At 40.6% G+C, this 19,315-nt stretch overlaps 1 protein-coding gene across 2 annotated transcripts in view; it reads right to left on the bottom strand.

The window, feature by feature from the left end:
• CUEDC1 (CUE domain containing 1) overlaps nt 1-4,545 on the bottom strand; it is a 41,500-nt gene extending 36,955 nt beyond the window's left edge. For both annotated transcript variants that reach the window (XM_063296884.1, XM_063296875.1), the window contains exon 1: nt 3,910-4,545. In XM_063296884.1, coding sequence (XP_063152954.1) covers nt 3,910-4,200 — 291 coding nt within the window. In that variant the 5' untranslated portion in view covers nt 4,201-4,545. The remainder of the gene's footprint in view (nt 1-3,909) is intronic.
• Nucleotides 4,546-19,315: the final 14,770 nt, after the last annotated feature.

Raw genomic sequence — 19,315 nt, 5'->3', positions numbered from 1 at the left:
TAAGAAGGAAAAAAGAAAAAGGAAGAAATAAAAAAGAAAGCTAAAGTGCAAAAAGAAAGGAAAAAATGGTAGAAGAAATTTAGAAAAGAAGAAAAAAGATATAAAGAAGTGGCTTCTGATCTTCTTTACAACAGTTATAAGTACAATTATAAATTTACCTCTTTCTCTAAAGTTACAACACGTTATCTCTTTTTTCTATAATCTATCCTGTTGAATCATTAAAACCATAAATCATAAGTTTTTTTTTTTTTTTCTGTTTCATGCAAAAAGTCTATAAGGAGTTTCCAGTTAGTAATAAACGTAGATGTTGTCTTTTCTCTGATCAAAGAAGTCAATTTAGCCATCTCAGCAAGTTCTATCATCTCCACCAACCATTCCTCCATTGTAGATATTGCCAAATCTTTTCATCTTTGTGCATACAATAATCACACTGCCCTCATCATATACAAAAACAAATTTCCATTATTTTTTTCCAACTGTTTGTCTGTCAGTCCCAAAAGAAAGACCTCTGGTTCCAATTGTATTTAATCTTTAAAATCCTCTGTATCAGTGTATGTATTTGAATCCAAAATTTTCTAGCTTTTTTACACATCACCCAAGCATGATAGTAAAATGTCCTTCCTTGTTGTTCACATTTCCAGCATGTATTTAAAGTGCCTTTATACATTCTAGACAACTTCTCTGGTGACATATACCAACAGTACATAATTCTGTAAAAATTCTGTTTAAGATTATATCATAGTATAAATTTCCTTCCTTTCAACCAAATATTATCCCACTGTTCCATCTGTATGTTATAAGCAAAATTTTTAGTCCACTATATCATACATTCTTTCTCTTGTTCTTCTTCTGTTTCAAATTTCAATAGAAGTTTATACATTTTAGCAATTAGATGTTCATCATTTGTACATAATTCCATTTCAAACTCAGTCTTACAATGTTCAAAACCATAAACTCTACTGTTTGCTTTAAATCTTTCTAACAACTGTAATAAGAAAACCACTGGCAACTATGTCCCTCTGCCCTCAGTTCTTCTCTTGATTTTATTTTGTATTCTCCTTGACAAAATTCTAGTATCTCAGGATAAGTTAGCCATTTGTATTTGCCTATTATTTCTCATCTACAAAATGCTTCTTGTGCTGAGAGCCGCAAAGGTGTTTTCAGGCACAACCTGGATTTTTATCTATTCCATATTCTCAACATGGCATATCTAACATGATGATTTTAAAAATCCATATTAACCTTGACTCTGTCATACCACAAATACCCATGTCACCCAAATCTCAGGTCATGTCCTTCTAACTCCAAAAGCCTTCTATTTCTCAGCAGCACCCACTCTTTCATCCAAACCAAATAGCAAGCTGCAAAATACAATTTCAAATCAGGTAAACCCAATCCTCCTCTTTCCTTCTCATCCTGTAAAATCATATATTTAACTTGCGTTTTTTTTCCCCTGCCACACAAATTTAGATATAACGTTTTGCCACTGATTAAATGATGGATCAGTTGTCAAAACAGGTATTGTCTGGAGCAAAAACATTATTCTAGGCAGGACATCCATTTTTATAACAGAAATTCTCTCCAGCAATGACAATTGCTGTTTCTCCCATCTTAACATAGCCTTTTCAACTTCATTCCATGTCTTAACATAGTTATTTTGAAATAACAAATACAGTAATTCATATTTGTCATATTCTCAATCTTAAACCTGTATTATTCATCAATTCTGTTTAATGTATTTTGATGTTTTTTGTTAACATTTTCGTCTTCTGTTCGTTGATCTTAAAACCTGCTAATGCAGCAAATTATTTTAGTTTTCCCATTAATGTTTCAATTTCCTTTAAAGGATCTTCCAAAACCAACACCAACTCATCTGTAAAAGCCCTTATAAGTTGCTTTTTTAATCTTTACTTCCACAACTCTCTCATCTTGTCTTATATCTGTATTCAGTATGTCAAGAACCAAAATAAATAAGAGAGGAGATAGTGGGCATCCCTGTCTTGTTCCTTTTTGTATCTCACAAGGTTTTATTAAATCCCCATTAACAATTATTTGTGCTTTCTGTGAAGTATAAATCAATCTTACCCATTTTATAAAGTTCACTCCAAAATTCATTTCTTCCAAAACTTTGAACAGAAAAGCCCAATTCAAATTGTCAGAGGCCTTCTCTGCATCTAAGAAAATCAATGTGGCTTGTTTTTCATGATGTTGCTCTAAATATTCCAAAATGTCCAACACATTTCTAAGATTGTCCTTTAACTGTCTTTTACGTAAAAACCCACATTGATCCTCATGAACAAATTCTTGCAAAATTATTTTCAGTCTAATAAGCAGAATCGTTGTAAACGTAGTCATCATTCAATAATGATACTGGTCTATAGTTTCTTGTTAAAGTCAAATCATGCCCCTCTTTAGGTATCAGTGCTATATTGGCCTCTTTCCAACTCTCTGGCATCTTTCCTCCCTGTAAGATAGAGTTCATTGTATTTTATAAAGGTTGTAAAAGTTCATCCTCAAAATATTTATAATAAGAATCTGATAATCCATTTGGTCCAGGCACCTTTCCTGCTTTTTTATAGCTTCAGAAACTTCCCTTATTGTTATAAGTCTAATCATAATCTGTTTATCCAGAAAGACAGCACCGGCCAGAATTTGCTGTCTGGCCGCCAATCTCCACTGCAATGCCATCCCCACTCCTTCAGGGACATCTAGTCCACCATTGTAATGGTTTGTGGGGATGACCTTGGGAGATGGGGGAAGAGATGCTGCCTGAGGAACAATCAGATAAGAAGAGGGGATCCCACAGCTATATAATGGGCAGAGAAAGGAACTCAGAAAGGAATCTCCCTAACTTATCAGGCTGTAAAAAGAGACGGTGGGAGATTTGTACTTTCAGACTTACAAGATCGATGTCAGCCTTCCCAGGAAACACAACCAAATAAGCTAATTCTACTTTATTGTAAGACTACATTAACAGAATCTTGCAAGCCTGAAATTACAAATCTCCCACCGTCATTTTTACAGTCTGAGAAGTTAGAGAGGGTCCCTTCTGAGTCTCTTTACCCATTATGCAGCTGTGGGCTATGCCCTCTCTTACCTGACAGTTCCCTAGGCAGCATCTCCTCCCCCAGTCTCCAAAGGTCATTCCCACATACCATTACAGCTATAGAGCCTCACCCAGAAGCCCCCATAGATCCTCACCCGGAAGTCAAATTGATTGACTGTATTGACTGTATTGATTTATTTAGCCATCCATCTTGCAATTGTGACTCTGGGTGGTGAACATAAGAATTTAATCAACAGAGAACAAAAATTATAAGTAATAATAATAGACAGTAATAACCTAATAATAACATAATGGCACCCAAGCACAATTTAATCACTTCCTCACCTTAACACATAGTTGAGGTGCTGGGCTAGAAACCAGGAAACTGTGAGTTCTAGTCCCGCCTTAGGCATGAAAGCCGGCTGGGTGACCTTGGGCCAGTCACTCCCTCTCAGCCCAACTCACCTCACAGGGTGGTGGTTGTGGGGAAAATAGGAAGAGGAAGGAGTATTAGGTATGTTCGCCGCCTTGAGTTATTTATAAAAATAATAAAGGCGGAATAAAAATAAATAAATAAAGGTGGGATCCATCACAATAAAAGGGAGATTGGGGGACATCCTTTTGTAAAATAGTTTTGGGGAAAGAGGTAGGTACTGTCCTGACCATCATTTTAATTTCCCACAACACTTTGGAGCAGTCAATCTTGGGCATCCCAGGCAGTTAAAACGGAAGCTGCTTGGGACTGATTGGAGAAGCACCACCAAATGGGCAAATACAACTAGCATAAAAGAAAATATTGCTGAAAATCTTTCCTCACACTTGCAGCCAAACTTGCAACTACCCCAAAACATGGGAAAGTTTACCTCCGGGGGAATACTGTCGTCCGAATCTGAACTCTCATCACACTCACTGCAGTCCAAATTCATCTGTAACAGTTGATCAATGGTGGCATCTACGGCGCCATTGTTGGCCCTCAACACACATTCAATGATGTCATAATCCATGTTGGGGAACATGGTCTTGAAATCCTCCATCGCCTGGTTAAACTCCAGCCTCCTTACTTGCCTTGTGGGGCGGCTATTGTTAAGTTCCTGAGCGGAAGAGCTGTTCCTCGAGCCGCCATTGCTGCTGCTCCGTCGGAACAGACTTGTCATTTTTGATATCCGTTTTTGGAAAATGTTTGAACTTTTTCAAATCAGCCTTTGAGGTAGGAAAAGAAAGAACCAAGAGAAGAAATTTATAAATCCCAGGCCCAGGAGAGGAAAGGGTGAAGCACAATCTGCCTTCCAGTTTCGTTGTCAAGAAGAAGCTATGCAACTGTCTTCCAGCACCACTGGCCTATAATCCCCCACAAAATGGCGGCACATTGGAGATGGCGAAGCAAGATGGAGTGGTTGAGCGTGAAGAATTTCAGCCTGGATCAAACCGTGACAGGAGGCAACTTTGGGGGAAAGACCTCTTCAGAAATACAAGAGCATCCAAAGCCCCAGATGCATTTTTTTTTTACTGAAAATGAACAAATGTTTTAAAAAAGGTGTAAGCCATGTTATGGTATTAAAAGCTGATATTAATAGCAATCCTGCCCTCCCCTATACAAGACTTTGTGTAGTTTTGCAGAACTTGAGATGAGTTTGCAGAGGAAATTCCTGAAATTTCTTTCAATTCTGCTATTTCAAAATATACAATGAGGTAGATTTTTGAAAATAAAGGATACAAACATCATTATTCAGAAGTAGGAATTGTCAGGGATGGGAAATCTTTCTTCTATCCAAAGACAGATGGCTTAAGAAGATTTTAATCCTGGTTAGCATTTAGAATGTTGTCCTTACAGTGTGCAGGGGCTGGTGGATTCCCACTCAACACACACCATCAGCTGGAGGAAAAACACTCAGAAATTATTCTTCTTAGTATAGGATGGGACTGTGTTTAGAGGAGGGGGAGAATTTTGACAGATGGCTAAACTTGCAAGTTTAGCCACTTACCAAAACTTGCTTTGGGCTGATGCAAGTTTTTTGTTCCAGCGCATTTAAAGCCAGCCTGCTTATCAGCTGGTAGTCATGCTCAGCACTACTCTGAAATACTGCTAGTCCAATGTTATTCTGGAATTATGCTAAGCCCACATCCAAAAGCACACACTGAGGAAAACACTTGTAGCAAAGCAGAATTGTTGGATTCCTTTTAGTCATGGTTTAGCACTGTTCCAGAAGAGCAGTAAACCGGTGTTTGGAAAGATCCAACGATGAACCAACTAGCATAGGGACATCTGTACCATGAAACAGTAGTGAGAGAACTAACTTGCTCTACTGTGAAACATGCACACACAACCATTGCCACCACTGGCCAGCTGCAGCTCAGGATGATTTAAGTTTCAGAGGCCAGTCTGGAAAAAGTCTGTTTTGAAAGAACCAGGTACTCTTACAGCCCAGGGCAGAAGGAAATGCCCAGGGAATGGAAGATATGTGTCATGCCCACACCAGTCTAAGAGATGTGGGATTGACCTCACTCCCTATTAATCACTTGACTAAGACACTGGTCAGTGAAGTGCATTAGATGTACCCACGGCAAAACTACCATAGCTGGTTGCCTGCCTAAATGGAAAAAGTCTGCTTTAACCCTAGAACAGCTAAAGACAACTTTCAGCTGTCTCAGGCATAATAGAAAACACACCCAAAGAACTTACCAAAACATCTGGAGAGGATCCAGACAATTGTTTTACTGAATATAGTGAGTCCCTGGACTCCAAGCCTTGGGGACAAAAGAATCTTGGATGTCTGAACTCAGACTATGTTTATTTCTAGCATCCATCATACAAGGAAAAGATTTGTGCTTTTGTCTCTGTGTATGTGTGTTGGTTTTGGGGACCTCTAGAACTAATGGCACTTATAGGCATTCCATAGCCAACCCTTGGCTTAGATCAAGGTTTCTCAACCAGGGTTCCTTGGAGCCCTAGGGCTCCATGAGAGGTCACTAGGGGTTCCCTGGGAGATCACGATTTATTTTTAAAAATTATTTCAAGTTCAGGCAACTTCACATTAAAGAAGTAATTTTAATTCTTTATTTTCAGTTTAAGAACACTGTTAGCGCATATATACAGGCCAACCCATGAAACGAATATAATCATTTTGTAACTTCCAGCCTATCTTTGAGCCTGAATGTGCAGAGGTTCCCCAAGGCCTGAGAAATATTTCAAGGGTCCCTCCAGGGTCAAAAGGTTGAGAAAGGCTGGCTTAGATGGTGCTCCATACAGGACGAAAGAGAGGGAATCTCTGCTCAGAGTCACAACAAACCAGCATTATTGCTTTGTACTATGTGAGAACTGAATTTGAATACAGTTATCAAAATACGATATAAAAATAATAATTTTGTTAAAAGCCACTGGAGAAAAACGGGATAATATCACTGATTGCAAAAGATTTCTTCAATCAGTCTGCCATTATTACTTTTTTCAATAACCCTAACTAGTTAATATTTTCTGTATATTGTTCCCATCACTAGACAGAGTTGTACTTCATCATTCCAGTACAGAACTAACAGCCCCATTTCATTGACAGTCTCGCTGTGTTTCTATGTCATGTCCCAAACACTCCTGAACAATTTGTCAAGAGATGAAACACACAGCCTAATAGTCTGCAATCAAAAAACCTCTTAAACTTCAGACATGTTAAATGCTTTCAGCTTACAATTCTTTAAATACCTCAAATCCACAAGAGGAAACAAAAATAAGCCCAAACAATAAGATTAGTGTTGTCTTTTAAAACAGCTAGCACTCCTTAGAAAATAAAAACAAAACAAAGCAAAAAAAAAGAAAAAGAAATACAATTTATTTTTTATCTAGAATCTACTGATGGATGAAATTACGCTGAGCATAACGCAGAGCCTGTCTCATTATCCAATTTCCATCAAGTGGCAGGTGGGACATTTCAAAACTCAAAAGAGATAACAGAACTTACATTTTACAAAACGTGAAGGTAAAATAACAGGCAAGCAAGTTTAACACCATTAGGAAAGCAGTGAGTATTGAAATGTATCCCAGCATTAACAATTCCCTTATCATATGAATGTCTTGTGCACTAAAATTCTGTTCTTGTGCTAACCATTCATGTTTGTAATCTAACTGCAGCCCTCAACTACTTGGAATTTTATGGAATGGCAACATCCCTTCAGGAATATTGCTGTTCTGATTTGCATATTTGATTGTTTCAGTACCTGGTTTGTTCACAGCCTTCTACCTCCAGGATACGGTCATTAGATATACTGCCCACTGCTAAGGTCCTTACCGATTTAGTTGAAAAAGATAAAAACCTAACTTCAAAATTAAAAGTAGTAATGATTAATTAGGCCTAACTATCCCTAAAAATAATTGATAAAGTGCAGTATTATACTTTAACTTATTGGCTTACGCATTCTTCCTTTCTTTTTAAGTCTATTTTGCAATCTTCTCCATGTAGGAGGCACTGAAGAGGACCAATTTGGGGGTGGGGGGAAGCAGAGTTCCTGGGACCACAGACCTCTCCCCCGTACCCACTCCTTAAGAGAGGGTTTCTCAACCAAGGTTCTGTGAGAGGTCCCTAGGGGTTCCCTGGGAGATCACGGTTTATTTAAAAAATTATTTCAAGTTCAGGCAACTTCGCATTAAAAAGGTAAGTTTCATTCTTTATTTTTAGTTTAAGAACACTGTTAATGCATCTGTACAGGCCCACACATGAAAGGAATATAATAATTTTGTAACTTCCGGCCCATATTTGAGCCTGAATGTGCAGGGGTTCCCCGAGGCCTGAAAAATGCTTCAAGGGTTCCTCCAGGGTCAAAAGGTTGAGAAAGGCTGCCTTCAGACAACTGCCTGTCTTGGTCTAACAGACAAACCTTGGAATTTTAGGAAGTGAGATTTGAAAATTCGTACCTTCAGAAGTTCTATTTTGAACATGGAAAAGATTCACAGGGCCACATCACCATCTCATTTCTCTAATAATTCTGAACAAACTGCTTCTGGTCAAGGCAGAGAGAGAGAGATTCTTTCATTGTCTGTCCACAGGGATGTCCACAAGGATGGAGAAAAAAGGCATAGAAACCTGCAGAAAAACACATGTTTTAATGCTATGTCATTTCAGATATTATTGAATGTGATTTATGGATTTGGGCAAAATTCAAAGTCAAAAAACAAAATTTTCAGGAAAAATTCACAGGTCAGTTGCTATTTTAAATTTGTGTGTGTTGGACATATGACAAAGTCCCAGGCAATGAAATGACATGAAGCATTGCGAAACAGCAGTTAACATTTGGAGAATCTGAAAGTTCCCACCTCTGCTATATCAAACTTATCATTGAGTTGGCTATGTCCGCAGACCCTCACTGTTTGTTTCTTTATAATCAATTTAGAGGCCATCCAACTCTTAATGACTTTGGCTTACAGTTAAAACACCCACACACAAAAGAGTTCTTGAGTAGTCAGAAGAAAGATAAGCAAACAAATAAAAATATCCAACAGGGGCTTAACCATCACCCTGCCCCAAGGCCTGGTAGAATAGTCAGGTCTTTAATGTCCTCCAGACTATCATCAGGGTGGGGGACATCTGGATCTCAAGGGGAACCTCATTCCAGAGGACAGGTGCCATGACAGAAAAGGTTCACTTCCTGGGTCCCGCTAGATGATACTTCTTAATCAATGGGACGTGAAGCACACCCACTTTGCCAATCTCACTGGATGGCCAGAAACAACCAGGAACAGGTGATCCCTCATATAATTCTGCAAGTTCTACCTCTCTGAAGCATGCATGTGTCATTGCAAATCATACAGAAAGAGAGGGGAGGTTTACCCCACTAGGCTGACACCTTGCATTTTCAGCTGTTCTACAATGTCATCCTTTTCTCTTGAAGGACTGAGAGAATGTGACTTTGACACCACCCCACAGTTGACTGGGTTTTGAGGTTTACACAACATGGTTGATCAGGGAAGGGTCAATTTGTCTTGCAGTTGCCCCAGTACAGTTTTGGATTCAAACTGTCCCTCTCTTGCCCCAGTAATGACTAGATTTGCTCGTTCACATAGCACATCAGCTCCATCATTGACCCTGGTTAAATACGATGCATGCAATGTGTTGCATTTAAAAACAAAGGCCTTTGAAAATTGGAAGTATCAACATAGGTTTTTGCCTGGCAACCAAAAGACAAAGCAGATGAGCAGCAAGCCTCGTTTTAGAAGAAGGTCTTTAATGGGGTGCCATTACTGAAGAATCCTCTTCCCAGTTGCCGCCTGTCTTGTGCAGGGATGCCTAAACAAAGACTGTGGCTGTAGACTTCAACTCTCCATTAATAAATAAGGGAACATGACCCATTCCCCTGGGCTATTATATGAGTCAAACAGAGCTTTGAACTATGCATTATGACTCAGATGTTGCCAGAACTGAGGAATGCAAGGGAATTCAGCCATATGAAAGGAACAGTGAGTCTTCTTCTGCAGAAATTCAGCCCATCATAAGGGCTGGCTGGAAAGCCTTAACCACAAATCACCATTCTTTCCTTCCTCACTCACATGCTGCCTATGGAAAGTGCAAACAAGGTTATGCGACCAATGAAAACAAAATTCGTTGACTCAGTGCGGTTGACTTTTTGCATCCTCTAGCCTGGGACAATTGAGCAACCAAATGGAACAACTAGTTATGTCTAGAATGGCATAAGAATCTGCCTTTAGCATGAAGCCAAGCAAGATGGCAGCATGGGTTCTACTAATAAATAGCCAGGAACAATGCAAGAGGTCCATGATATCTCTTTCAGGTAGACTGGAAAGTACAGTTAAGAGCCCAAACTCTCACAGTGAGCTACCATGTCTGAAGACTGACTTAAATCTGGATCTTCTCAATCCTAGTTTTAACACCTTAAGCCAATGAATATCTTAGAACAGTCAGATCCTGGTAAATTAAGATTTTTAAGCATGGTTTGAACAAAGTATGTCATTGTGGGCTGATTTGCACATAGCACTATGCTGTAATGGGCAGGTTCACCTATTATGCTAAAAGCAAACAAACCACATTGTGGCTTGTGATGTGTAATCAAGGCCATACTTTGGCTTGACATGTGGGAGATTCCAGTCTTTGCAATTGAAACAAACATCTGGCTCACTTTAGGATGATTCTTTCTCTAAGGAACAAATGTTTATTCGGCGTATGACTCTCCACTTTGCATTTGACTTTAGGGAAGAGTCCAAGAAAATTGAACGTTTCCACATAAATCTCCAGAGCTTTGTTGTTGCAAACTGGGAAATGTGCCAAGAAGGTTTCAGAATAGCCTCATTAGCTGGGAAGCAAGGGGACGTTAATCTGATGGCAGATTGCATTCAATTAAGGGAACATCTCCAAGGTGCTGAAGAGCAGGTTATTATACACTCACCAATTCTCCTTTTTGCATCAGAGTATTCATTTGCACAAAAGCTTTGCTTTTGCTTTATTGTTCACCATTCAGTGTGTACAGTGTTTAGCATGCCTCTGTGGATAGGAAGTCAGTATCTATTTCTTAAACACATCCTTGCCTCTCTTCTACAATTTAGCCCAGGAGGAAAAAAGCCACAGCAAACAGAAATCCAACTTGATCTTAAGGATCAATAAAAGGGAGTACTTCGTTACATAATCCAAAGATAAACTATGCACCAAAGTGGTTAAGGGCCACCAGTTTAAATGATTTGACAAATACACAGAAGAGTGAGTGATCAGTGGTTGCTAGCTGGCATGGCTGTATGCTATCTCCAAAATCAAAGGACTCGTATCCTTAACAGCAACTCCTGAGGAGCAACAGAGGAAAAAGAGCTGGCATTCTGATGTTCAGTTGATGAACTTCCAAGATGTATCTGGTTGCTTGTGTGACACAGAAAGTTTGAATAAACAGGCCTGTAACCTGATCAGCAGGACTTTCCTTGTTTTATTAATAGACTGTATGATACAAAATCAGATTATTTGTCCACTGATCCTTGGATTGTCTCCTGCAATTATACCAGTTTTTAGGCCAGAAATGGGCTCTTTTGCCCCTTCAACTGCACAGCACAGTTTGACGTTGGAAACACATGAACACCATAATATCAGCCTGGAATAACAGAAACACTAAATCCGAACAGAATATTCAAATGCTATGATGTGTCTGTATCAACTAAGATTAGGAATAGTTTTCTCTGGGATGGTCACCCTCCAGTCATAAAAAGCAGACTTGAAGAAGTTGAATAGAAAAAAACCAAGACATTTGAACTTCTCTTTTCTTGAGAAAACTAACAAGTGGGTCATAGAGCCAATCCATCCAGAGTCCTCAGTCAAAGCATTTAATTACCAGTCTCCAAGTATCACATTTTGGACACCTCATGCAGAGACTCAGCTCCTTTGAGAAGTTCATAATGCTTGGAAAAGTTGCAGGAGAAAGAGGAAGAGGATGGCCAGTGGCAAGGTAGATTTGACGACAATGAGAGACCTAAGAGCAAGTTGAAGGCAGATCATTCTGAAGAGAATCTATGTACTGTAAGGGGCTACTAAGAGTTGATGCCAACTTGATGACACTTAATCCATCAATCAAGCCTAAGAAATTCTTCAAGAAGAAGAAGAACAGTCATGACCTAAATGTATGAAGGGGCCCAACAGTTGTCCATCACTATTTTGGACATAGATTTCTTCCTCAGTTCTACCCTGCAAGATTCTTTACATGGAATCCCCCCAGGAAATGAAGCTATGTCATGCCACCAAGTTGCCATCCTTAGCAGCAAGGCCAGGCCCCATGCAATTTAGACGACACGCCCTTCTTATTCCCTGTGCTGTTTGGAGGAAGAATGCGGCCCCCCAATACTTCTGGGAAGCTCACCAGTGGCACCTAGACAAGATGGCAGCTTCTCTTTGCTGAGCATCTGGAATTCAGATGGATGCATTCTCAAAACACGGAACTCAGTTAGAAAGCAGCAACACGCATAACACAGCCAGCAGCTCTCGGCAAGGTAAGTAATTATTCTCCTCCTTGCTCCAAAATATAACAATCTGGGGGAGAGCTAAACATTATTTATGATGAACCAAACTTCAAAGTCCTGTTGAAAACTGTTGGGTATTAGTGATTTCTTCTAACTCATTTCAGCTCCTGTTGCCCCACTCGCACAACGCCTGCCTAATCGATACACAGATGCCCCCCCAATATGCCATGCCTGTTGCCAGCACACACCCCAAATCAAAGCCATATTGTCCTCTCCCTGCATTTGTCCATGAACACCTCTTTCCAAGTTCTTAAACACATGTTTCTCCTACGCACCCAGTCATGGAAAACTGTTCATTCACAGCTTTTGGCACTCAGACAAGTTTTACCCATAAAAGCTCCTGCATGGCTCATTCAAAGCTTTTTCATTTGCTTCGAGCCTTGCACAGTTGGAAATTCTCAATCATTTTCCGCAAGAGACCACAAACGCACTCATGATTCCAACTTGGAAGCTGGCAGGGTGCTTGTCTCAGGACAACCGAACAGACCAGCCGGAGGGGGACAAAGGAAGTCTCTTTTCATATTCTGAAAGGAGTTAAACTTGCCAAAATCTCCTGTTTTTCTGACCCAAGAGGTGCAGACTGGCTGCAACTAGAAATTCTAGCTGGCCATCAAGACCAGCTAAAATGTAAACTTTCCATTATTAGTCTCCATGTCAGCCTATCTCAATCTCCTCTGCAAATGTGCTGGAACTACAACACCCAGAATTCCAACTGCTGTTGTTGGTTGTTGTTATTTTAAACTTTATGAAGGTCTATATCCTAATGCCATCAGAGGCCATCTCCCCAGATGTGTATAAGGGAGAGATGAGAAAGCAGGGAGCCCATTCCAATGGAACTAACTCTTATTGGCCCCCTCCTCTCCAAAAACTGCCTAGCTCTATGGCTGTTCTATCTAAACATTACAGGATTACACTGAAGTGGCAGGAAAACACTCTTGGATTGAAAGTTAAGATAAACCAGAAAATTGCACGGAGAATGGTGGTATCCCACTGGGGTAAAACAATACTTGAAAAGTAGGTGCTCAGCTTCCCCAGGGACCCTAGGAAGCCATCGGATGTTATGGAGACATCACCAGGAAGGCAAGGGTTGAATTTTTTCCATTTGTTTGGGATTTTAAAGGTGGGATCCTCCACAACCTCCAGGGGAACATCACCTTTTTCAGTCTAGTATTAGGCAGTTTTTGTGGAAATGAAGAAAACATTAGAAAGAAACCCACTAACTCCCTGGGCATAAAGAGGAAGTGAAGGAAAAATACAAGTAGGCTTTCAAAAATCTGTTATTATAGCTTATCTCAGGGAAGTAGAGTAGCAGTTGTTCCTACGGAGTCTGTTTCCTGACCTAGCCTACCGTGAAGGGCTGACATCAATCTTGAAAGCTTCACTGTTTTCCCTCTTATACTCCAGAGCAGTGTTTCTCTACCTTGGCAACTTTAAAAAGTGTGGACTTCAATTCCCAGAATTCCCCAGCCAGCATACTCCCAAATGCATTGACATCATGAATTTGGGGACTTTTTTATACAGCTTTGGGAGAGTTTTATTGGAAAAAAAATTAAGGCCACTTGGCCATCAAATTTCAGCAGCTGGTTCTCAGGATGAAGGGGGGCTGCAGAAGGAGGGTGGGGACCACATGTGATCTGCAGGCCAATGGCTACCCATCCCATGGCAAAATGCAGACGCAGCTCTCCAGCATTCTACTTATGGCCTTTATATATCTTCCAAAACTGTCAGTTGGTAACCAAACTTGAAACTTCTAATGTAGCAGAAGGAAAAAGTTATGAAATACTTTGAGGCGACCATACTTACATAACAATGAAAATGCTGTTATATGCTTATCAATCAATCAATCATCAATTAAATTAAAGCAGATTTAATTTTACCTTGCCGCTGCCTATTTTTTCGCCTTGGCCCCACATATTTCTTATTGTGTGACCCCCAATGATAAAACATAAACAAATAAATGTATTAACATTTTTTAAGACTGATTATTTTTCCTAGCTTCTAATATTTGATGGAAGATTACCTTGGCTAAGGATATGTTTCCAACTAGTCCTCTACTTTCCTATTTGTCTTCTCACTGGCAGCAGCAAAATCCAAAGTCCTAGATGTTGGCATTGCAAGGAAGCTTCCATTACTAGCTGCTTTGGGGTGATTGTGGACAGAAATCAGGAGACAGAAAGAAAATAAACGAATCTGCAAGCTCCATTCCTCTCCAGTGGAAACTCCTACCTAAGCTTAGGGTTACCAGATATCTGAACAGGCAAGGGAGGACACAGACAATTGGAAAGGAGGACAAATGAGGGAAAAGGAGGCCACACTGGTTAACTCTCTTGGCATCCGCAACAAAAATTACAGCGAAGAACTGCAAAAAATATATACTTATATAATTAATTTTCCCAGCATGAGAAAGACTGTTTTTCAATCACAGTATTTTTCCAACAAATCTTTATTTTCAAAAACCTATGCTAGTGATAATATAGAATTGACAACAATGCGCTGTTCAAATTTCACCATAGAAATAGATCTGAAGGGGCTGGATTGAAGCCAATGGCTGGAATCAGGAAATAAATTCTAAAAATGTAAATCTAGGCTGTCGAGTCTGTCAACAGATGAGGGAAAGAAAGAAACAGGCAATTTACAAGGTCACAATTCATAAAGTTTGAATGACTGCTGTTGGGAACACAGTCCAAAAATAAAAACAAAAAACAAAAACCCAAGGCTCTCAAAAATCCAGGCAATATGTGATTTTAAGGCTATGCCTGCAGGATGGAGGGCATGAGGACAAAAGGAGGACATGTTGTCCTATTGCTGGATGTCTGGTAACCCTACCAGACCTCCCTTTGAGATGCAACAACCCATGTTTGGATTCTTCACTGCCAAGTAGCTAGAAACTGGTTTCATGGTTCCAATGAAAGCTAAGATTCTTGGTCTAATGACAGGCCTGGCAACAACTGGAAACCCACTTGCTTTCAAGCTGGGTGGATCAACCAGCTGGAAGAACCAAATCTAGGCAGCTGCTGAGCAAGCAAGCTGTAAAAGTACAGGCTCCTTGCATGCATCCTCTGGTGTCTGCATAGGCACGTTTGCGTAGCTTGGCAACAATACGAAAGCCATCTATCATTGGCTTCTTCAGAGATGTTTGAACTCCCCACCTAGCCTATTCCCTCCAGGATTTGCTATCCAAGTACTATTGTGGTTTTGGTTTTTTTATTTCATCTCTATGCTTAAGTGGCTACAGATGACCTCTGGCAAAATGCTATACACCCAATGAAAAAATAAATGTCATGTTTGCAGGGCAGATTTTTTAAAAAAGTAGACCCCTTCAGGTCGAGCTTGACTCATAGCAACAGCTGTCTTGGCAGCATTAGGGAAATGCTCTGTCCTTGTGTTCTTCCAGGATTTGTTTTTTTTAACTATCCAAACTAGTCAACAGCTCTGTAAATCCCTAGCAGTCAAGTACTAACCACACCAACCCTACTTAGCTGCGGAGATCAGCTTTCAAGTATGCATGATAAAGAGTTCTCTAATGTTTCAGCAAGAGATTTCTCTCCCACTTCAACAAGCCTATACTGGCTCCCGGACACCTTTAACTCCCTCTTTGTGCAGCAAAGTTGGGCAATGCTCTTGAGTTGAGATGTATACATTCTTGGCAGCTGATCATCCTACCTGGGAGTCCCAAGCATTTAGTATCAAGTTGGCTTAAGCTGTGATCACATGTCTTTAATTTTAGGGGATTCTCTGAAAACTTCCCTTACCACAGGAGAGAAAAACCTCACATGCTGTAGGCGTTAAGAGACACCACCAAATAACTTTCTGGAGTTTATGATATCAAAGCTTTGAACAAGAGTGCTTTTTAGACAATGTTGATGCTCAAACTGCTCATAAATATCTGGAAAGGGCTTTCATTGACTACAAGTTACACCTCTGCTTCTTGAGCTGCATCGGTTACCAGTCTGTTTCTGGATCCAATTCAAGGTTTTTACCTTTAAAGCCCTCCATGGCATGACGCCAGGTTATTTGAGGGACAGCCTCTCCCCAATTTCATCTGCCCATCCCACTAGATCCAGCAGGGGGGGGCATGTTGTGGGTTCCGTCATCTAGGGAGCTACATCTGGCGGGCCTCAGGTGGTGGGCCTTTTCTGCTGTGACACCCACATTGCGGAATCTTCTCCCCCCAGACATGAGGTTGGCCTTATCACCCCTGAGCTTTTGAAGGTCCCTTAAGACTTGGTTGTGTCAGCAGGCCTGGGGACCCCAGGGGATGGGCGAATGAGTGAGGTGGCTCCATTATTAATATCCCTTTGCCTATTCTTTTCTTTTTCTGTTTCAGTTTTGCTTGTATATTTTTTAATGTTTTTAATAATTACTATATTATTATTATTATTATTATTATTATTATTATTGTCTAGGGAGCTACATTTGGTGGGCCCTAGGCGGTGGGCCTTTTCTGCTGTGGCCTCCCAAATGCATGGAGATGCTGTGGCCCCTGCATTGTGGAACCTTCTCCCCTCTGAGGTGAGGTTGACCTCATCACTGTTGAGCTTCCGGAGGTCCCTCAAGACTTGGTTATGCCAGCAGGCCTGGGGACCCCAGGGGACAGGTGAACCAGTGAGGCAGCTCCCTTATTTTTTATCATCCCTTTATCTTTTATTCTTTGTTTTAGTTGGTTTTAATATTTTTAATGTAGTTATTGTTTTTAACTCTTTGTACACCGCCCAGGGTCGCTCGTTTGTGAGATGGGCAGCTATATAAATTCAGTAAATAAATAAATAAATAAATAGATAGATAGATAGAAGGGAGGCACTATTCTTTACAACCTAAGAATTGTACTTGCAACAAGAACAACAAGAACAAGAACATGCCAGCAGGGAATTTCTTGTCACTTGGAACCCATAGACTGATACTGAAATATACAGTTACTTTACAGTTGCAGGTGGGTCTTGATTAGTGCAGTTAATGAATCCCACGAAACAGTCGCATTATTTGAATTTGCACTATTCGAGGTGATATTTCTATGGAAAATAGGGGAATTGGCTCCAGCTTGACGGAAATAGGCAATTAAAAATTTTTAAACTTACAGTACATTTTTATATGTTTATTCATGAAATACCGTATAACAGTAACAGATAAATCCGTAACCAAAGCATACCTGCTACCTCCTGTATTCTGTTGTAGTTTTTCAAAAGCCCTTCTTTTTTAAGCTTTCCTCAGACGGAACCATCCCTCTGCTCATTTTGCACACACGACAATTGGCGTCTAAAACCCCAGCCGCCACTGCGCATTCACTAGCCCCGACTGCGTGCACGCTGCCTTGCACTAACTGAATTTTGGCTCACATTAAACGCAACAGGGTGTCAATTTATAAATTGCATTAAATCGAATATCGCACTATTCAAACTTGCACTAATCACGACCTACCTGCGCCTCCCAAAATATGGGAGGGTATCCACAATTCAGATAGGATGTTACAAAAATGGCAGTTCTAAGGTTTCTGGGTGCTGATTTGGCATCTTGCTGCCCCTTGTATGCCACTGAAGACCCCCAGGTTCAGAGAATCCCACCAGAGGTCTTCTGAACTTTGGAGCTGGTTCACGTCCTACCCAGGCTTGTTGACCGGAAGATTGGAAGTTCAGTGGTTCAAGACCCGAGTGCTGCGCAGGGCTGCAACTAGGGTCTGTGTCACCCGGGGCAAACATGGATTCCGCACTCATTTTGGTGCCCCCCCAGCACTCATTTTCGCACCCACATGCCCCACTTGCCCCCCCTAGTTGCAGCCCTGGCACCACGTGACGGAGTGAGCTCCCGCACTCACCCCAGCTCTTGCCAACCTAGCAATTCGAAAGCATGCAAATGAGAGTAGATAAATAGGTACCGCTTCGGCAAGAAGGTAACAGCGTTCCGTGACTGTCATGCTGGCTGCGTGACCACGGAAGTGTTTTTGGACAATGCTGGCTCTTCGGCCACGAAACGGAGATGAGCACCGCCCCCTAGTGTTGGACACGACTAAATGGGAACCTTTACCTTTTTACTTTACTTCCCCCAAAGCAAGAGCAAGGACAGCTCTCTCGGTTGCAACGTTCCTGGCTATAACCTTGGGATACCCAATAGCACTGTTAGGCAATCTTTAAAAAATAAACAAGCAAAAACCAAAATGGAACTCTCTTATGCATGTCCCTTTTAAAATTTTACTTTCTTTACTGCAGCAGGACAGAACAGAAAAGGAGAAGAGATAGGGCCTCTCTTTTAAGCGCCTCTACGTCCCTTCTGAGCTGAAGGCAGATACCGAAGGCTGAGGACAACTGAGGACGACAATGTTGCTGCCCCAGTTTAAGATTAATTCCTTTAAAACACAGCAATGGGAAACAATTCATCTTCAGAATAGGAAGAAAATGCAAAAAATATGGCTTCAGTCCAAGAAATAAGTGTATGGGCCAGTTCTTTGTAGTACAGAGTTAGCCTTGAGAAACAAACAAACTAACCAAAATATGTAGGAGAATAAACGCGGATTCCCACTACAACAACTTGGGGGAAAAAATTGTGCTTTTATAGCTGTTTAGGTCCCCCTCTTTTGTTTTCCTCACAACAACCCTGTGAGGTACATTAGGACAAAAAAAGAGCTATCAAATAGGTAAGCTTTGGAGTGAATACTAGCTATTATAACTGCATTTGTACAACACCCTTTATTACTGCAAAATATTCTAGGGTCTTGCACAATTCACTGGACCTTAAATCAGAGGGCTGTCATCATGCCTCATAGTGACCCACCACCACTACCACATTCTTAATCCAAATAAAAACTAACCAAGGTCATCATGTGCACAAATGCCTCTCCTACATCTTTATGTGACCTAGTTGTTGCATAAATGCAGCTGCTGTGTATATCAATCAGATAACCAATTAAGCTGGTAGCAGACGAACATCTTTTACCCTTATTTTCTGTTGCTACAAGTTGCTTTCATTAACTGAGGTTTATCCTTTTTCCCCTGTACGTAAGGAATGGGATTGGATTGTCTGAAATAGGCCTTCCTAATCCAGCAACACAACTCCTATTATCCACAGCCAGCATGCTGATAACTGCAGTGTGGTAACCTAGCCTATTTTGACCACAGAGATTGGGCAAAATTGGGAATGGTGGATTTTTTTTTATGTCTTATGTTCCCTTTCCAGAAAAAAAGACAGAATAAAAAGTATAAGGGTATTCAAATATATAGATCTACATCTATATGTACATCTGCATCTACATATCTCCCTAGCTGACCCCCCAACGCAAGAATACATTAATC

This window comes from Candoia aspera, chromosome 1 (assembly GCF_035149785.1).
Source record: "Candoia aspera isolate rCanAsp1 chromosome 1, rCanAsp1.hap2, whole genome shotgun sequence".
NCBI lineage: Eukaryota > Metazoa > Chordata > Lepidosauria > Squamata > Boidae > Candoia > Candoia aspera.
The sequence above is the reverse complement of the archived record's forward strand: the minus strand, read 5'-3'. Positions and strand labels throughout refer to the sequence as shown.